At 38.7% G+C, this 19,520-nt stretch overlaps 1 protein-coding gene across 2 annotated transcripts in view; it reads right to left on the reverse strand.

Moving 5' to 3' along the window:
* Nucleotides 1-19,295, reverse strand: part of NCKAP1 (NCK associated protein 1) — a 58,715-nt gene extending 39,420 nt beyond the window's left edge. For both annotated transcript variants that reach the window (XM_041411684.1, XM_041411683.1), the window contains exons 1-2: nt 19,086-19,295; nt 7,265-7,375 (exon numbers count right to left, since the gene is read on the reverse strand). In XM_041411684.1, the coding sequence (XP_041267618.1) occupies nt 7,265-7,375; nt 19,086-19,193 (219 nt within the window). In that variant the 5' untranslated portion in view covers nt 19,194-19,295. The remainder of the gene's footprint in view (nt 1-7,264; nt 7,376-19,085) is intronic.
* Between the last annotated feature and the right edge of the window lie 225 nt (nt 19,296-19,520).

The raw sequence follows: 19,520 nt of genomic DNA on the forward strand, positions 1-19,520 counted from the left end.
GAAGCTGTACAGATTATAAGGAGGTATTTACCACACTCAGCTAAGGATTATGGAATCACTGCTGTGCATTCTTATCTTGTTACCTATATTCACAGAAATATTTACACATAAGTGATGCTAAAACTTTCCTAGAGAGTTGAGATGATCATTTTTTGAATGCTGAGTGTCAAAGGGGTCAGTAAACTTTTATTTAAAATAGCAGTGCCAAAACAAAACAATATATAAACTGTTATATCAGTACAGGGCAAATAGTCCAATTTATAGAACTCAGCCTGATCAGTGATGTTTACAAGAACAGCTTACAAGCATGCAGTGTCTTGGATGTTTATTTGCATTTGTATCATTCAAGAACGTGGGTGTAACTCTTTGCACAACCACAATATTAAAACTTTCCATTACTAATTCCCTAACATCTGTTTATAAGTTGCTGGTGCTATATTGATTTGCTTTTGGTTTGAGGCTTTTTTCCTTAGCCTGCAATTCATAATTGAAAGTTTCCAATAAGCAACAAAAGTAGGTATATGCTAAAATAGAATACACTGAAGAAATAACTCTTTAAACATCAAAAGATTATTTTAACTACAGCTGACTATGCCTTGTAGACTGGTTAGCTGTAAGTGGTTTATTCATTATTAGTGAATTTGAAGTACAAGTTATACCAACAGTATTTTTGTTGAATGAGGTGAATTAGATTTAAGATCTATGAAAACCTGTAGAAATTTCAGCATAACAGCAAGATCAAAAAAACTCTCAAATAATTAATCTGAGATTATTTATTTTGTCTATTAACAAAATACCACCTCTCTGATAATGTTTGAATATTATTTATAAATAAGAAACAGTGAAGCCAGCACTTTGTGAATATAGCACTCACAGGAGATAAGTCTTTAACTTGATCTTTAACTTGTGCCTTTCCTTCTTTATAGTAAAGTACATTAAGAGAAGAAAAAAAATTGGAAAATGCAAGACAGCCTCACTTAAAGCTTCTATGAATGGCTCAGACAAGGAAGAAGTGATGCAACCCTGGTGTACTAATCATGTGAATAAATACCAATTTAATACAATGGCCCACAAAAAATATGAGACAACAAGAAGAGGTAGTTCAGAGAGTATTACGTATGTAAAAACAAATGGTACCCCTAGTCCTGCAATTTTTTATCATGTTTATTTGTCTGGTAGCAGCAGGATGTGAATACATGTCTTATTTCATGATATGGAAATAGACAGTGCAAAGGTGAATTTTCTGCTTATATCAGTGTGATATTTTTCCTGCAAGACTGATCATTAAACACTTGTATTTGTTTTCTACAATACAACACCACAGATATTAGCATGTCCTCAGCAAAAATACCAACAACTCAATCTTACCAGCTGGAATGAATATAAGCCTCAAAAAGAAGTATTATAAATTCTGACTGTTAAATTTCTGGAGACAGAGATAAATCATCACTGTCAGTATTCTTACTGTCATTTGTTACAGTCACTATGCTTGTCACCTATAGGGTCTTTAGATGAACATTTGAAAAACTCAATTAACTTGAACAAAGTTCAGTGTCTGCAAAATTCATACCAGAACAGCAGGGAAAGACAGAAACATCTAATAAAATGAAAAAAAAAAATAGTTTTAAATTCTGTAAATTAACTCTACAATGATGGATGTGTCCTTGGTTTTCTTACTCCCAATTAAAAGCAGTTTCTGAAGTACTATGCTGCATATAAAAAGATAAAATAGAATATTTAACATGTTTACTAACTAATGTATGTCTACCTACAAGATCTATTTTAGTCTGTTTTTGAGTTTCTAGCACTGAGTTAACTGGTTTGAAGAGGAATTAGCCACCTGTGATGCTCCATAACTGTTAGTATTCCCAGTGAATTAATAAGGGCAGCCAACTGGAGCAGGGAGGCTTCTCTTTAAAAACTGATCTACCTCTCAGCTGTAAGAAAGTTTCCCCATTCTCTCACCTTCATTTACAATTTTTGCAATAGTTTTGCAATTCATGCAATTTTTTGAATGCCATCTCAGTGACAATTTGTTTCTTTTCTTGGTTTTTAAGGGCCAAGCTCTTAAACTGTCAATTGTTAAAGCAGGGTTTTAGTGGATGAAGGAGAGGGTGAAGTGTTACACACATTCACTCCTCTGCAGGTATTGCAGACTATGAAACAACGAGCAAGCAAGTTGATTTACCTTGGCAAGTGACTTGTATGGATTTACATGACTTACAGCAGGGTTCTTCAGTGATTTATTACAAATAATGATAATAAATACACTATTTGGATGCTATTCTATCTCTAATTCAGACCCAATCAAAGGTCAAACCAAGAAAATAAACTTTGTAGCTGACAGCATGTACTATTTTGAAAAAATATGTTACATTATGAGAATTCTGTTTGGTAAAACATTTTGAATAGATTTCAGGATTTCACGTGACGTCTTAGAATTGCTATGAAAAAAATGCTCAATCACAAATGACTTTTAGACTGAAAAACTTTATATACTATATTCTGTTATATAGCATACTTCATTTTAAGTCAGTCTTACATCCTTAAAATCTGAAGACATCAGACACACTGCTGCATACAACTACCAGCATATGGTAGTATCAAAACAAGGCTGAACAATTTCAGTTTTGAATGACTTTTTAGTAAAAAATGTAGATAAAATTTTATTATTTGTAGATGTTTTGCATTTTCTTGTGAAATAAACTATCATTAATATATTGTATTCTCACGCACAAGACATCTTATCTGTTCATACAAAGCAGAACAGAGAATAATTGTCCATCATCTGATTTCACTCATGCAGGGGGAGCATCCATAACCTAAACTGCTGACTCAGTGACTTCTGGAAAATTTATCTCTTTACCACTATCAGCTCCCTGAGCAATAACAGAGGTGAAAAAACAGCTCTGCATGGCAACTCTTAACCTGGAAAAGGTTTTAATCTTTATGGAAAAGGCCACTTAAGTTTTAGGGTGGAATCTGGGGAGTTGGCGTTTTCTTGCTTAAGCAAGCTGGAAGTTATCTGGAAAGTAAAGTCTTCCATGCAAGAGATCAAACACCCCAGAAAGGAGGAGGAAAATATTACCAGCTCCTGAAGATGGGGATAATTGAAATTAGACTTAAGAAAACAGCTGTGATTAGCTTTAATGACCATATAATTTCCTCAAAAATAAATGACTAGTGAAAAGGGATTACCAATACAGAGCTGAGACTCCAAAGTTACTTTTCCAGAGATGACAGTTTCTAAATTATCTTCACTAGTGCCATGAAAATTACAGTACTAAATGCTTCATTAGAAACAAGCAAACAAATAACATTTTCCTTGACAATCTGTAGCACTTGCAGGGCTGAAATAAAAAACTTTGATAATCAGGTTATTATTTGTATTAAGTGTTCTGAAAAAGACTAATTACTGGAAACACCTATCACAAATTAAAAATCAAGACTGGTTGTAAAGTGTGAGTTTTAGTTTTTTTAACAGAGGAAGACATTTAATGAAAGCATGCATGAATGACTTCTAATAACCTTTAGCCAAGGAGGTGGAGACACTGTGCCCACACCACCTCTCCCACACCCATCTAATTTGCTATGTAACCAGCTTGTTGTAAAGTGAAACTGTGAAAGACACAGGAGGCAAACCAAACACACACTGGGATCTAAAAGGGAAAAGGCAAAAATTCAAAAAAATAAAGTGAACTAATTCAAAACTATAGATCCTAACACAGGTAGACTGGAAATGCTCACACTGTTTGTCCTCTGCTCCCAAGTGATCTTATTTCCAGTCCCCTCAGACACAGCAGAAAATTAGTCAATACAAAACACAAATGGAATTTACATGAACGCTACTGAGAACATACATACTAGATGATGAAGACTAGCTTTACCTGGAAAGCACATCTTTCCCTCACTAACCATACACTTAGGAACTTTAAAGTGATGCTTCATTGGTCTGCTTTGTGCTAAGCAATAACTGAACATCAATTTTTCTCAGAGACATGTAAAAAAATAAGTTTTCTAAAAGGAGATGGTTGAGGAACAAACCAAGAAAAAGATATGTTCAGGAAAGAAGACAGATATTCTCACTACTTGTTCTATGTGGTGTTTGGGAAAGCAGAAGGGGGGCTACAACCTCATCACACAAAAACATGGAGCTTTACCTGCACAGGAAGCAGATTTATCAAATCCTACTCACAACCTAACAAAAAAATTTTCTGTCCTTTCTCTCTGGATCTCCAGTTCACCATTGTGAAGTATTTTATTCTGGTTTTAAAAGCCATTAAGTATTACCATCGACTGAGAACAGAGGTCCTACAACATTTTTTTTGAGTTCACTGTGACAAGAACCTCACATGTAACCCCTTATAAGAGGATGAAGTCTAAACAGCCATCAGAAAAATCAGGCTGCTTCTGCATCCCTTACTTTGGAACTTTCCTTCTGAAGTTAGGCCAGGAAATTCAGTAACAATAAATGCTACTCTGAGTCAATACAAGCACAATCAGATCACACACCTGACCAAGAACAATGGTGCTAAAAAGTTTTTGGAAGCCATCTGCAGCTTAGAAGGCTTTTTCAAAACAAAGCTTTACTCAATTTAAAATATTTATAAATAGTAAAGCTCCCCCAAACACAGAAGAAACTTTCCTTTCAAACAGGACTCTATCTTGTTTGTTTCTCACTTTCTGAATCCTTCAAATTTTTGTTTATATTACATTCTTGCTTATATTACATTTTTGCTTATTCCTTCCTTTGCAGGTTATTTCATCCAGTGTGCAGCAATACTATCCTGGTGGGCTATTTCATTAACAGTTTTAAGAGCCATGTCTTCAAAGTGCTCAATTTCAAGACTGTGATTCACAATGGTTATTGGAAAAGAAAGGGCAGGTGTAAGACATGACAGGGACTGCCCTGGAACAAAGTGAGAGTTATGAACTGATAAGGTGCAGAGGTATCTATAATTAATCCTTTAGAAGATGAACTACTACATTTAGTTTTCCAGCCTGATCAGCAAGGATTCATCAGCCACTTCTCTGTTTGAACTGTCCACAAACTTTCAGTACAATACTGAAAACCAGCAAGTGTCAGACATTGCTCTGATGACTCAGCATGTCAAACACTGAAGGAGGAACAAACCAGGAACTCGGTTTTCCATGGATAAAGATGTAAAAGATACCAATAGCAAATATAACAGAATTACTTGTTTCAACAGAGTGAAAATTCATGCTTTTCAAGATCACTTGATTACATCAAACACTGCTCATACTCTTCAATCAAATAAAACACTGTAGATGACAATACCTGAGAAAAAAACCAGCTAAAATAGGTCAAAAAAAAAATCAAAAAAGCTGGCACTACCTATACTCTAAAACTGAATGCAAGCTTGTTCAGCACCATCACCTACAGACATGTTGAAAGCACAGGTACACAGTGCTAGGCAGTGGCAACTGCTGCACTCAAACATACAAAATCCAAAACCCCTCTTTGAAAGGGTATCCTGGAATTTTCACTGCAAGGAAGAAACACAACTTATGATTTCTTAGCTATTTCTACTGCAGCAATCCTTTGTGATATTTCTTTAACCAATGTGTCTCTGTTCCAATTAGCTTTTGCCCTTTTAAATCTCTGATCACCCTTTTCTTTTTTTGGGAGTTACAACACTCTGTGGGAAACATCTGCAAATAACTAAGTGAAATGCCATCAGCTCTGACTGCAGGACAGACACCCCAGCTGCCTATTGCTAGAGCTCAAAATCCTGCTTTAAAGAGTGCCCATCCATAAGGAGAGTAGGCTTTTGTCAACTCTGTTTAATAAACACAGGCCTGGCTGGCTCATAGTAAATAAACACACAGCAATGACAAAACATTATGAGTGTGTCCTATTTTAGAAACTGTGATTGTCAAAATATAGCAAGTTTTCTTTGATCTCTTTCCATAAACTTCACAGCAACAAATCCTTAAATATCTATCACTAGGTAAGCTCCAAATTCATAATCAACAACTGGAAGACATTTAAAGCATACATGCAACTACATTAAGTAAATTCTATGTATATTATCTTTTAATAGTTGATCTGCCACCCAAGCTTAGAGAACACAGAAGCATTTACCAAACATGGTTTAACAGATTTACTATTTTCACATTGATTTGATAAAGAATTTCTATATTTGTTACTAACAATCAAATTCAATACAGAGATGAGCAATATTAAATAGTGCAAAGCATGTACAAGTTTTAAAGTAAAGAAGCACATTGCAGGAAAAAAAAGCACATTAATGAAATTGTTTCCTCCATAAGGTAAAGTTTTCTTCTGGTTTCTTTGGGTTTTTTCTCCATTGGTATTATTGGAGACATTGCATACAAATTTGAGATGGCAATGTAAAAGAAACTAATTCTTCTCATTGCTATCACCCCTATCATTCTGCAGAAACCTGAATGCTTAAAGCAAGCCTAAACCTCCCAAACACACAGGCAGGTACTTGCAAGCAGGGAACATGCAAACCCCACACCTACCTCCACTTTCCACCTTGGGAAAGAAATGTAAGCAGGTAAAACAAACATCTTAAGGGCCCCTGTCTTTCAAATTGAAACAGGGAAACAAGTTACATCACCTGCCAAAATGCCTGCCTCTAGCCTAATAATTACCAAAAAAAAAAAGCTTCAAAGTAAAATCCAGCAATACTGAGCCACTCAAAGGTAAAACATAATTTACTTCTGCAAATGAACTCACTATATGAGGAGGAAACAATTTTATTTCCATATTTTTGTACTTCACAATGTTTCTCCTTATGTACTAAAGCATTCTTTACTCCCACAGGGACTGACTCCATAGGCAAGGATACCTGTAAAGCACAAACACTTCTTCCCACTTTGCAGACAGGTGTTTTTTACTGATCTGCTGGTTAGGACACATCACAAATAATGTTATGCAACTTTTATCTTCTGCAATCAGTCTGGTCATCAGGAATTTCTCCTATTAAAGTAAGGCATTATTTTTCCAAGGATTTCTTCCCATTGACAATTCTTTGAAACAGCATAGAACAGAGCAGGCAAAAAGAAAACCAGAGAGAGTCCAAACAAAATCCAGAATTACAGTTTAATATTCTCTCCTTAAAGATAGTCCCTTCTTAAATATCCTGCCAGACATTTGAATCAACAACTATATTCCAACAGTCAGCACCAGATGCTTTATAAGAAAATGTCAACCTCTCAGATTGTGCTGCAAGGGTAGTAAGAAAAATAATTATACAGCCATTTGATTACTTACGTTGTTGTTGCGTGTTTCTACTGCTGGAAACTTCCTGACTATGAATTTGACAGCAGATTCCAGGTTTTTGTCAATAAGATAGGATGGTTTGGCTTTGGGGTCACCACATGCCTATAAAAAAATACAATACAAAATGAAGTAGAAACACAATCATCCATGTAAAGCTAAGTGAAAGTTGCAAATCTGAAGACAAACTAGAAAGATTCCTCTTTTCGTTTGTTTGCTTTTAGTGAGCAGGTGATAAAATGAAAGGCAAAGTGCAGGGACTGTCACAGCTGAAATATGCAATGGGAAACAGTACAGAGATGCTCTTCTACTGAAAAAGATGCATGGAAGTATCAAAGCAGTTAGTGCAGAACAGCAGTGAGGGAAAAAACTCAGTCCTAAAAGAAGGAGAAAAAAAAAATGTTTCCTTTTAAGGCTATTCCTGGTTTGAGGTAGTATTGTATTCATCTGGAGTTAACAAACTGTTAGAGAACTCGATCATGTCATCATCTGTGGAGGACAGTGCTGGGCACATTAAATGATTAAACTATCCTTTGTGAAACAAAACTAAACACCCCACCACCAATCTGCATTTAATTTTTTTCCACTTGTAAATGTAAGACAACTTCCCATCCCACGATCAAACCACCAATATTTGCCTAACATAGTCTATTTCCTTAAACTAGGAACTGAAGTTTTTACTCATGTTCTTTATTCCTACAGCAGCACAGGCTGAGCATTAAAAGCAGCAATGTAAAAGTTTCACTGAATTTTGATGAGAAGTCACAGCTAAGTGTTAGGTCTCTTAAATAACTTACGTAGAAGATCAGCACAGCTTCTCTGGACAGACACCTGAGGAAGCACCTACTGTTGCCAGCTACAGTGCATGCTGCCAGACACTGCTCTGCTACTCTGACCAGTGAGCCATGCCACACCATTTCATTTGGAGTAACACACTAAAAGCAGCGTTACTTACATGACAAAATATGCGCTCAAACTGTATTTCTCTCAAATATTCATTTAGTTGTATTTTCCTCAGAGGGGTTTGCAAAGGAGTTTCACGTCTCATGCAAAACTAAATTACATGCTAGGCGTTTCTACACAACAGAGTGAACTCAAATGACAACTCATTTAAAAACTTTTCCACATTGATTTCTATGACCGAGTTGTGGACTGTAGAGACAGAAGTCATGGAGTATGAGACCGATTCTGAAAGCGGGCAAGCGGGCAAAGGGAAGGTGAAAAGCTTTGCAAACCTTCCAAACTTGTCCTTGCTGGGAAAGCAGTGTAATAAAAAGAGAGAAAAATTACATATAAACAAATTACTCTTAAATTCTAAAGTATTACATTTACGTGAACTAATACACTATTACCTACATCCAAGAGAACATTACAACCATCTGTTACTCTAGTCAGCACACTTTCTACTGGGTGTTGATTATTCTAATACTCACAAACAACTTTACACTTACTTATCAGAATTTTACTGTTGTGCAAAGCACTGCGAATATACTGAGACATGTAACTACTAACAGTACTTCCAAACTAAGTTCAGGTGGAGAGGGAAAAAAGTTAACAAACATCACATGCAACTACAGGGGAAAAAAGGAGAGAAACTCAGTGAAGTTTTACATACCTGAAAAAGAAACGGTAGCCAAGAAAAAAAAACAAACAAAAGAGTCATTATTGAAAGTTTCTAAAACACCTACCAGTAGTACATGACCATCATGATGTATACTCATGTACTATTCTGACATCAAAACGCTCATATTTGCTAAATTTCCCACAAAGGTACTAAACTTTATTACGGCATCATATTTATAATATAAGAGGAATTTATAATGAAAATAAATTCAGCAACATCCACAGTACGTTAGATATTAAATTGTTGCTTCAAACTCCTTAGAGCAGCAAACATGTCAAAAAATAGCTATTCTGTACACACCTTAAAGTCTATGCAATTACAAAGTACAAACTATACTGTAAATAGGCATCAAATATTCAACATAGTGCTTCAAATTTACGAAATTTTAATTAACTCTAGGTCATGGGTGTCAGAACCTTTGTCAAATTATTTCAACTTGTTGTTCTTGCCACCAAACATGTAACTTTCTCTACTAGAAGGATTACTAAGTAAACAAGTTAACTGACACATATTCGTTCCCTGTGTACTGTTACTGCTCTGGTAAATTCCAGCATGGCTGCTGTTATATAGAAGACAAGAAATTTGCCACTGTTGACTTCAAAAATTTTTCAGTCTGAATTGAAACACTCCTTCCATACAAACTCCTTATTTTTGCTAGAAACAGATGTTTTCCTTCCTATAAAATGTCTTTCCTTCTTCAAAATGTTTACTAAAACTTATGTTCTACTCCAGCCCTTACACTCAGAAGGAAATAGAGATCTGAAAACATCAACATGCACATCCTCCTGTGGCTTCATGAACTCAGCCCCCAGGAAAGACAAGTGTTCTCCCCAGTCTAACTGGCAATCCTCTCAATATATGGGAATATGCTCCTTCTCTGCTTCTCCCCATCATCTGTTAGCTGACATCATACTTGAAGCAACTGTAACTCCTCCTACTAGTGAACTACACTAGACTGATCCATAAATAAGAAAATTCCTGCAAGATGTTAGAAGCATCCCTCACACACACCACAATTCCAGCTTCTAGGAAGCTGTACCAGCCTACCTAGACTGAATAGAAAGAGGGCAACAGATGCCACCAAGAGATGTCACTGAACGAGGGGGTAAATGCTTTTTCCTTCACTCTCCCATGTTCCACAGCAGCAGCTCAACTCCTTTCTAAGAACTGGTATTAACAGATCTAAGAACCACCTGTTGTTGCATCAATAGTTTCCATCCATACAGTTACCTGCATTCAGCATCACAGCTAAACAGTCTCCATAAGTTAAACCTCTCCCAAAATGGTGAAGAGACTTCAAACTCCCCACAGTTTACTCTATAAAGCATAAAAGAATTAATATGCAAACTCCAATCCTAGCACTTTTGCACAAGCATGAAAGTGCGGTAAGACATGAACAGACTTTTGCTCTAAAAAGAACAAAGGCATTGAGGGCAACAGCCTTAGAATGTAGATAAGAAATGCAGTTTTTTTCTTTTAATAGTTGAATTAATCAATACAAAATCCTTTGTGAGTACTTTAATGGGTGGGAACATTGTGGTAGAACATACAAAGGTCATTTGCCCATATTCAGTTCTCCAGTAATCACACAGAATTCCGAGCACAGCCAAAACCAGTAGCCCTTTCTCAGCCTCAGACAGCACTTTTTCCCCCTATGTGGGTTGCAATAACCATTCCTCAATTAATTTCTTATTAGGAAAAACCCCACAACCCAGAATTACTACAATTTTGAGCATTTAAAAGAAATTCACCAATTAAAAATGTTCTTACTAGTGCAGCATTCACAGAATACAGTTTTGAAGTTATGAGATTCCAGCTGCTTCAGCCCCAAAATATTATACTAAAAGAATCTCCCAGCAGTCAACTCTCAATTCCTTTGTATATTACTGAACAGCTGATAAGCAGCTATGCTGAAAAAGATCATGCAAAGTTATGGTTAGAAACTAATCTACATAATTCTTTTAAAAAAAATAATGGATTCAGATGCTGGATTTCTTCAAGTTATACAGCATTTCTTTCCACAGATCTTTAGAATGGTACCCTGCTATAAGCTCTCAACTAAGTAAAGTCATTCTGTGGCTCTACCAACAAGAGCAGTATGATTTCTGTTGTTAAGTTCACTATTCACAATAGTGATTTGCTATCATATGCACAGTTATCAAGCTTCAGAGAGGTCAGACTACCTGCACTGTTTGCACAAGTTCAGGCCATATGTTTTGAATTAAAGCAGCATTTTCCTACCTACCCTAGTGAGGTAAGTAATTATATTATTATTACACAAAATTCAGATTCTCTTCCTCACTTGATGCTATTAGGCTCTTCTATACTCATTTCACTTGGAAAATTAAGAATACTACACAGATCTATACTTTCTATGTTGTACTCATTCAGAAGCAGCCAACAAGAAAACAATCAACTACAAAAATCTGCTTAGGGCCTACATCTAAGATAAGTAGCCTCTAAACAGGAAAACAGAATCCAGTTCAACTGCCTTTGGCCCAGAATAAAGCAACACTAATGTACAGCAAAGAGACCTTTTGCCCCAATACTGTTACAGCTCTCACTGCAAAAATCTAAGTTTGACATTTTACTTCCTACTTGAGGGGAGAGGATGTTGAAGAAGAAAAAAACATCAATAAAATGACTATATACATGCAGCTGAAGTGGCATGATAAAAAGGAAGTTTATGTTCAGGTACAATCACTGTCAGTAGTCAGTGTCCCAAACTTGCATTTAAAACCCCTGAACTTCACTCATGCCTCTCAGTCACATCAACCAGTTACGTGCCCTTGAATAAGAACACTGGGAAGTATCACCTGAACTACATGGCTTAGGATGGTAAAAAAACAAAGCCTAAATATTTACTGTATTATGGAAAGACCTATTGTTTATTTTCTTTTGTTGTTGCTAAACCAAACTATTCTAAATTAGCAGCAAGGCTGTCTCCCAATAAAAGAGAAACAGGGCGATTTGAATTAAAAAGTTTGTATTTTCATCCCCCAAACCTCCTACAACCAGCAGATTATCATAAACCAAACTTTGCAGCAATTTAATGTATTTATTACTTCAAGAGATTTGCTGTAACTGCAGAGTTGAGATAAAACACTGCTAAGCACAGTTCCACTTGACTGTGACAAGATACACCAAAATAATCTCAGTCAACAAATCACCTTTAAATTTCATTTACAAATGAATCTGCACTACAAAACTCTGTGAATTTAACAAGGAAATTGATGGTATTTCAAAGACAGTAAAAACTATGCCATTCCCCAAGTTAGTAACTTGGATTAGTAAACAGAAATTCAGGATGCCTCAGACCCAAAACCAGGAAAAGCCCATTTGCAGTTTACTGCAGCAGTTTCTTTTGAAAGGCTAGAAAGGCAGCACAGCAAAATTGCTCTTCCCTTGGAAGAGCTGCTGGCATTAAACACTTCATGCTAAGACATATCTCTAAGTTTGCATGCCTGGTTTCCAGCTGTGCAGCCTGTAAATGAAGCTAAGTATAACAGTCAAAGAAACATTCAATGAAATGTTTTCACCATTAATTATATTTTTGTAGGATAAAACTTATTATATACTGTTTGTTTCTGCCACACATTTAAAACAATGAGTATTATGAACTCACAATCTCTAATTCTGAAAAAGCAAAACTACTGAGAAGGAAAGAGAGGGGAATAAACAATAAAGAGCTGCTTTGAATAGTGGATCACACTACGTTTGTTTTAATATCTCTGATTAAGCCTACCACAACTGCTTGCTTGTATTTTAGATTGTGGAAGCCTAAGTTCTTTATTAAACAGGCTGGTCCCAGATGAGCTTTGTGAATAAAGCCTTGTCCCTGTTAAAGTCTATCCAAGAAGATGCAAGAATTAGTTGACAAATTAATATAGTTTAATACTTTTAATTGCTAAAATTTAACTGTCCTAAACAAGCATAGCTAGGGTGACCTTGTACTATGGAAATGACATTACTTATGCTTGCAGTTACAGAAATGATGAAAGGTAAACCTGCATTCTGATACACATAATGCTAATAGTTTCAACCAACATCTGGAAGCAGAAGAGAATCTCCATGTAACTATTTTATGAAGAGTCTCTAAAGGCCTTGGACATATCCAAAATATGGCACAAAATTATTAGAAGTTTAACAGCTGTTGCACTTTCTATTTACTAGGGTTCCAAATTTGAAAGATACTGTACCTTCATATCAATTCAGAATTACAACTGAAGGTGTTACAGTCAGCCCAGTGTTTCCCAGATGTTAGCAAGATGTCTTCCCTGTGTTTACTCATTATTTGGTATGTGTCGAACCCCAAGTACACATCTTACTTTAAATCCTAGTGGATCACTACTCAGAAATCCAATGAAATAAAATGTAAATTCATGTGAAATCAGAAGAAAAGCCTAGAAAGGACCACAAGAACTTGCCTACCTACCTCTCCTGTTCCAAGGTAGGATCAACTGTATCTGTGCTGCTGCTGGGATATGTCTGCCAAATCTTTATTTACAGGTCTCAAATAGGCTACATTCAAAAACATTCTCACAGTCTTTTCCAATATTCAGTTCGGCTTTCCAACATTTAATTCAATCCATCAGTTCTTGATCTCTGGTGGTCATACCAGATGGCATAAACTATTCCCCATCTCTCTACTGCAGTCCTGAATTTTTACAAATTTGTATTACTTATAAGCTGACTTGAAAAAACATTCCCATTTTTTTAATGGGTGCAATTTTCTGCACCACTTGTCTTTATTATTTTGCCCTGAACTTTCTCCATTTTCTCCACATCTTCCTTGAAAAGAGTGGTCAATCAGATATGTTTTCAATGAATCTCAATGAAGGAGATGTAGAGCAAAAAGACTACTTACTTTTCCTTCAGATTATCTTGCTCACATTTGCATAACCTCATGTCATCCCTGATTTTTTGCAGTGAAACTTACCTCGCTCTTGTTCGCCCTGGGATGTCCCTAACCTTTCCAAGCTATTTTCTCCGGACTTGATATCTCATTACTTCTCATTTTGTCCTTTAAATTCCACTAAGCACAAAATAGCTTACAATCATACTTGCTCAGCCACCTCCAAGCCTGTTAGACCTACAATTTCTAAGCTCAAGCTGAATTTCAATTAGATTCTGTAGCTTGTCCCAGTTTCCTACATATAAATGTATTAAGCACACTGTAGGGATCATCTAGGTTGTTGAATCAAAGAGTGGCCGGAACCAGAGGTAACCCCAACAAGTCCCCGGTGACCCCCATCAACAATGAGATCTTCACAATCATTCCCTAATATGGTGATCCATCTGCTTTCACCATCACAACTTCATCCAGACTGCACTTCCTTAGATTGTTCATGAGAACAATCAGATGAGGTCACGTCAGCAGCCTTGCTAAAGTCAGTATGTAAACTATCTTCTGAGCTGTCCATACCAGAGTGAGCCATCACCTTGTGAATGAATGAAATATACTGGGTTTGACACTGTCTGTACAGTGATAAATTCACACTGTCCTCTTGTGTTCGTAGCACCTGTCTAAGGCCTTGGTTCTATTAATCAAATATGGGGCAGGTGAAACGCAAAGGATAAAAAAAAGTAAGAGAGGTTTCACTGCCACAAAACTTTTCCTCAATGTAGTTTATAAAATAACATCTTAATAAAGAGAAGCAAGGCAATGGGAAAGTCTCTTCTGAATCTCACAGGGGAACTGTTATTACTTTTTAGGTCTGTCTCCTCTGCACACAACTTTAAAAATGTCTTGCAACTAAAACTGGATTTGGTTTTGCCTTAACACAAAATGAGCAGTGATTACAGGGGGCAAGGTAACTTATATTTGTAAGCCAAGAAACAAGATAATTCTGGGCATCTACTCTTGATGCAAAAGGGAAAATCCACTCTGTATATTTTTGGGACATTTTTATTTTATTACAAAGTCTGTTTCTTTACAAATTTAATTGCTTTTCTGAGTGAAAAAAAAATTGTATGATATGGTATCACCAGTTACTGTTTGCTTTCTGAGCAAAGGAATTTTTTTTTTAATTGCCAGCACTGTGAGTTTGGGGCTTACTCTTCTGTTACAAGCCATTCCTCCAAGATCACAGACACAAACATACACTGCCATTTTAACCTTTAAAGAACTGCTGACATCTGTGGAAGCAATACTGCCCCACCCTGGGACACTTCCCAGTGACCTGAAGACATTACCTGACATGATCTGTTCAACACCAACCTTACAATTTAAAACTAAATTATTAGTGAGCTTTTCCTCTTAGCTCAAACGTCTGCACTCTAGCACACAGCTCTGTGTCCAAAGGGTGATCTAATCCTACACCATTCCAAACTTCAGAGCTCTGCAGATTGGAAACTTCCCCATGGTCTTCCTAAAATCACCTAAAATCTCTTCCACCGTTTCCTGAAGAACTGCTCTAGTGCCCGTGCAAAACTGTACACTTTATCCACTGGTTCTATTAATAAGACAATCAGCTAGCTTCTAAAACTTTGAAATTCAAGTAGTAACATCCTCAAAATAAGTAAAAATCCAGTATTTCCACTACTACACCATTAAAGAAAATATAAAGTCAGCTAAAGCCTCTGCAAACAGTTAAAGTTCCTCATCTATGACTTCAGTTTGATGATGCAGTTCACATCTAAGAGCTGGTTTAAGATCCTCATTTTTCAGATACTATGTAATCAAGTTGGGAAACTCAAAAGAATGAGTTTTGTTAATAACATTTTAAAAGCGTCTTGTGAACAAAGGTAAAACCTATACTACAAAGAACAACAGAACACTGCTAGCAAAACAACTCATGCTAAATAACAGACTCATCAGGTTTGATTAACAGATAGTCTACATAATTCAAAACCTTAACTTCCATCCCTGGCAGTTCTGTTCACTGTAGTACTACAACACTCATCAAAATCACACCCCCTTGATTGGCTGTGCCTAAATCTGTACTTCAGGTATTTCAAGATCAAATCTCTTACTATAAACACATCCTGGTATCCAAGGGTTTTATACACAAACAAAAGACAGGCCCACAAAAAAGATTATTCTCTGCTGCCACCACTCTCAAACAAAACAGTCAACAGTAATGGCAGCGTTTGCACAAAGCTTAGCAACATGAGACTTGCTCTGCTCTGGAAGGTAATCATGAAATCCAAGGTTCACCTGAGCCAGGATGCCATGAAAAAACCCTGCTGCCTTTGATTTGTTGTAGGCAAGTAATGACAAAAGTTATAGGGTGGAAAATAACCTAGATAACCACAGATAAATAAAAAACAGAAGGAATAAACCAAGAGAGAAACCACAAGGCTAAAAGTTCCAAGTTCATTACTAATACTGGTCCCAATGCAAAAGACACCTGAAAGCAGCAAGCAAAGAGCCATCCTTCAAAGTAACAACAGCAACAAAAAATCCACTTCCTTATAGGCTGCAAATATAAGTTCTGTCTCATCATCCACTATTACCTTAGTAACTTCACTTTTCCTAATTTCCATGTCACTTTCAGAGGCAAAAAAACCATACAGTCAGATAGTCTGTTTTAAAAACAACAAACTTTTGATTGTTTCAAAAGACAACAGTGGCACAAAAGGTCAGTAAACAGGAAACTATGAACAATTATCAGCTATAAGCACAACAACAACAAAACTGAACTTTGTATAGGAAGATGAAACAAAGAATCATTGTTACTAACTGCTTTTAACAACTTCTGTGATTCTTTGGGAAGTAAAATTTTCTTGCTTTTTTTCTAACAGTTGAGAAAATCCTTAATCTTTGAAAATCTGTACTGTCCACTCAGCATCTACAGCAATCTCTATTGCTGCTACATACATTTAAATCTCTCACTTCCTCATCTTAAAAAAAGTCTTAACCATTTCCTTTAACCGCAAACCCACATATTCTGTGGTTTTCTAATAACTTCAGTTTCGGTATCATCTTCAGCAGAGCTATGACAGAATCTTAAAGAGCAGTTTTGCAACTGACAGCTTAAAGAGAGGGAAAAAAAGAAATAAACAAAACTAAAGTGTTCCAAGCAGTCAGCGATGCTGCAGCTGGGCTGAAGAGAGACTCACAATAAAATACAATTATCAATCCCAAGATTTCTGGGCTCACCCTCCGAGCTGGCCAGTTCCCCCTGTCAAGCAGTACTGACTACAGCTGAAGAAAACTTCTATTTGAATTCACAAATCTCTACGTGAATATACTAAAGTTGTGCCTGGGACATCTCCACATTTGCAAAACTACACTAATCAAGCTACTTGGTCATGCCCACTCTCTCTGTATGCAAGACCTAGCAATTTTGGACCGGGTTCTTGGCATTTGCAGGAAAAAGTGGTGTCACCCCCAGTGCTGATGCTCCCCTACAGTGAGCCTGTCCATCTGCATCACTTCCTAAACGTGAGATCAGCAGAGCTACCACCATATGGGCCAACAGGCTCAGGACTCTGCCATCCACACATGCCAAGCAGAAACATGTCTGTGGGCACTGGAGCATTTAACAGGGGTGAATGTCCCTGTATCAGAACACTGGGAATGAAAACAGAGCCCACGCTCACAATGGCTAAGGCAGAGCCATCAAGGTGAGGTTTAATTTCTCCAGTACTCCTTCCTGCCCTGCAAAGCAGGGCTGTGCTCAGGAAAGATTCCCCTTGCTCATTTTTTTATCTGGGATATTTATCTCAAAGCACACACACAAACACCTTCCTCATTTTGATGGTTTTTCCCATAAATTGTGGATTTCTGTTTGTTAAAAGTGTAATTATATTGCTGCCATTATTTAACTGAAGGGATTTTCCAATGTACAAAACTACAGACTAAAAGGAACCTTTCAGAAAGATAGGAATTTGCAATCATCAAGTCAGAATGCCTTATTTATGTCAGCGAAGATTTGTAGGTATACTCAAGTGCATATCAAACAGTGAAATGGCTTTGGATGAACGCTGACTTTTAAATACTTCAACCACTTGGTTTGTTGGGGGCTTTTTTCCCCTGAAAAAACACCTTAATTAAAATCAACATTGCACTTGGTAGTCCTTACTTCTTCCCACATGAGAAAAAAACTTTTGACAAAACACATCCTTTACCTCAGATCACTCAGGCAGGGTCACTCCTGACAGAAACCTGGGTTCAGAAGTCAGAGGACCAAGCAAGCACTTCGAATTCTCAAACTCCCTTTGGCACTGCAGCCGAACACAGCATGGAAAAGCACTGAAATTTTAATGGGCTGAACCCACAAAGGCATACTCACTGCTCAAAGGTAATAACTAGCATTTTCTTTGAAATAAGAAAAACTTCTCAAATAATTGTGTTCAAGGCAAAGCAATAAAATCCTGACTAGTATTCATTACTGGACGTGGGTTGAGGGGCCATACACGTTCAGACGGTCTATCACTCATTAGGAAAATGAAGCTGGGAAGGATACAAGCACCCAGCGCAGGGGTCGGAACCAGCTGATCTTCAAGGTCCCCTTCCAACCCAAATAATTTTATGATTCTGCGGCCATAAACTACATTCTTTCCTACAGCAAAACACAACGATATACCTCCAGAAGAGAAATTAACCGAGCACCGAAGAAATTAACCGAGAAATTACCCAAAGGCGTGACCCACCCTTCTCCCAACACCCAGACCTGGAGCTTCCTGCGCGGCCGAGCCACCTGAGCCAGGCCAGCACCGACCCACTCCCCTCGGCAGCCGGGAGCTGCTCCAGCACCCCCGGCAGCTCCACGCACCCGCTCCACCTCACGCCGAGAGCTGCTAAGCAACCGCGCGCCTGCAACTTATCGAAATTAAACTTACTAATTTTACCCCAAGCCCCTTTTTCCCTTCGGTACCGACAGGTTTCGGCGTGGGAAAAGCCCCGCGGCGCTGCCCACTCGCGGCTCGTGTGAGTCACGCACGGCAGCGGCTCCGGGGGCTGCGCCGGGCCCAGGCCCCGCTCCTGCCCGCGCCGCCACCATCGGCCCGGCCTCCTCCATTCCTTCATCCTTCTCTCCCGGTATCGATGCGGCGGCCGCACCAAAGCCCCGGGCCCCCCTTGCCGGGCCGGGCGGCTCCCGCCCAGCCTCCCGGGCCCCGCCGCTAGGCCGCGGCGCACCGGCACAGCCGCAAGCCCAGCGGAGCGCCAGCCCGAGCGGCGCCGAGGATCGCGCCGGGGCGGCTCCCCGTTCACCCCCCCCTCTCGGCCGGGGCCCCCCGCACCTTCTTGATGTTGTAGAGCCGGGTGAGCATGCCGACGCCGCGGTCGTTAAGGATGGTGAGCTTCTCCGCCAGCTTCTGCTGGCTGGGCTGCAGAACGGACCGCGACATCCTGGCGCTCCGGTGCCCGCACCGCCGCTCACAGCCCCGCGGCCGCCGGCCTGGCCCGGCCCGGCGCTCCCTCTCTCTCCGCCCGGCCCGGCGCTCGGAGCCTCCGCGGGGCGTGGGCACGGGTCACGTGGGGCGGCGCTCGGGCGCCCCCGGCGGGCGGGCGGCGGCAGCGCAGAGCTCTGCCCGCGGAGGGGCCGTCAGGGGGCTCGGGCCGGGCCCCGAGGTGCGCTGCGAAACGGGGAAGAAGGCCCATTCTTCCGCAAGGTTCACCCCGAATAAAGTTATGGATGCTCCATCCATGGAGGTGCTGGCTGGATGGAGCTTTGA

This window comes from Onychostruthus taczanowskii, unplaced genomic scaffold (genome assembly GCF_017590055.1).
Source record: "Onychostruthus taczanowskii isolate IOZ18803 unplaced genomic scaffold, ASM1759005v1 scaffold37, whole genome shotgun sequence".
Classification (NCBI taxonomy): Eukaryota; Metazoa; Chordata; class Aves; order Passeriformes; family Passeridae; genus Onychostruthus; species Onychostruthus taczanowskii.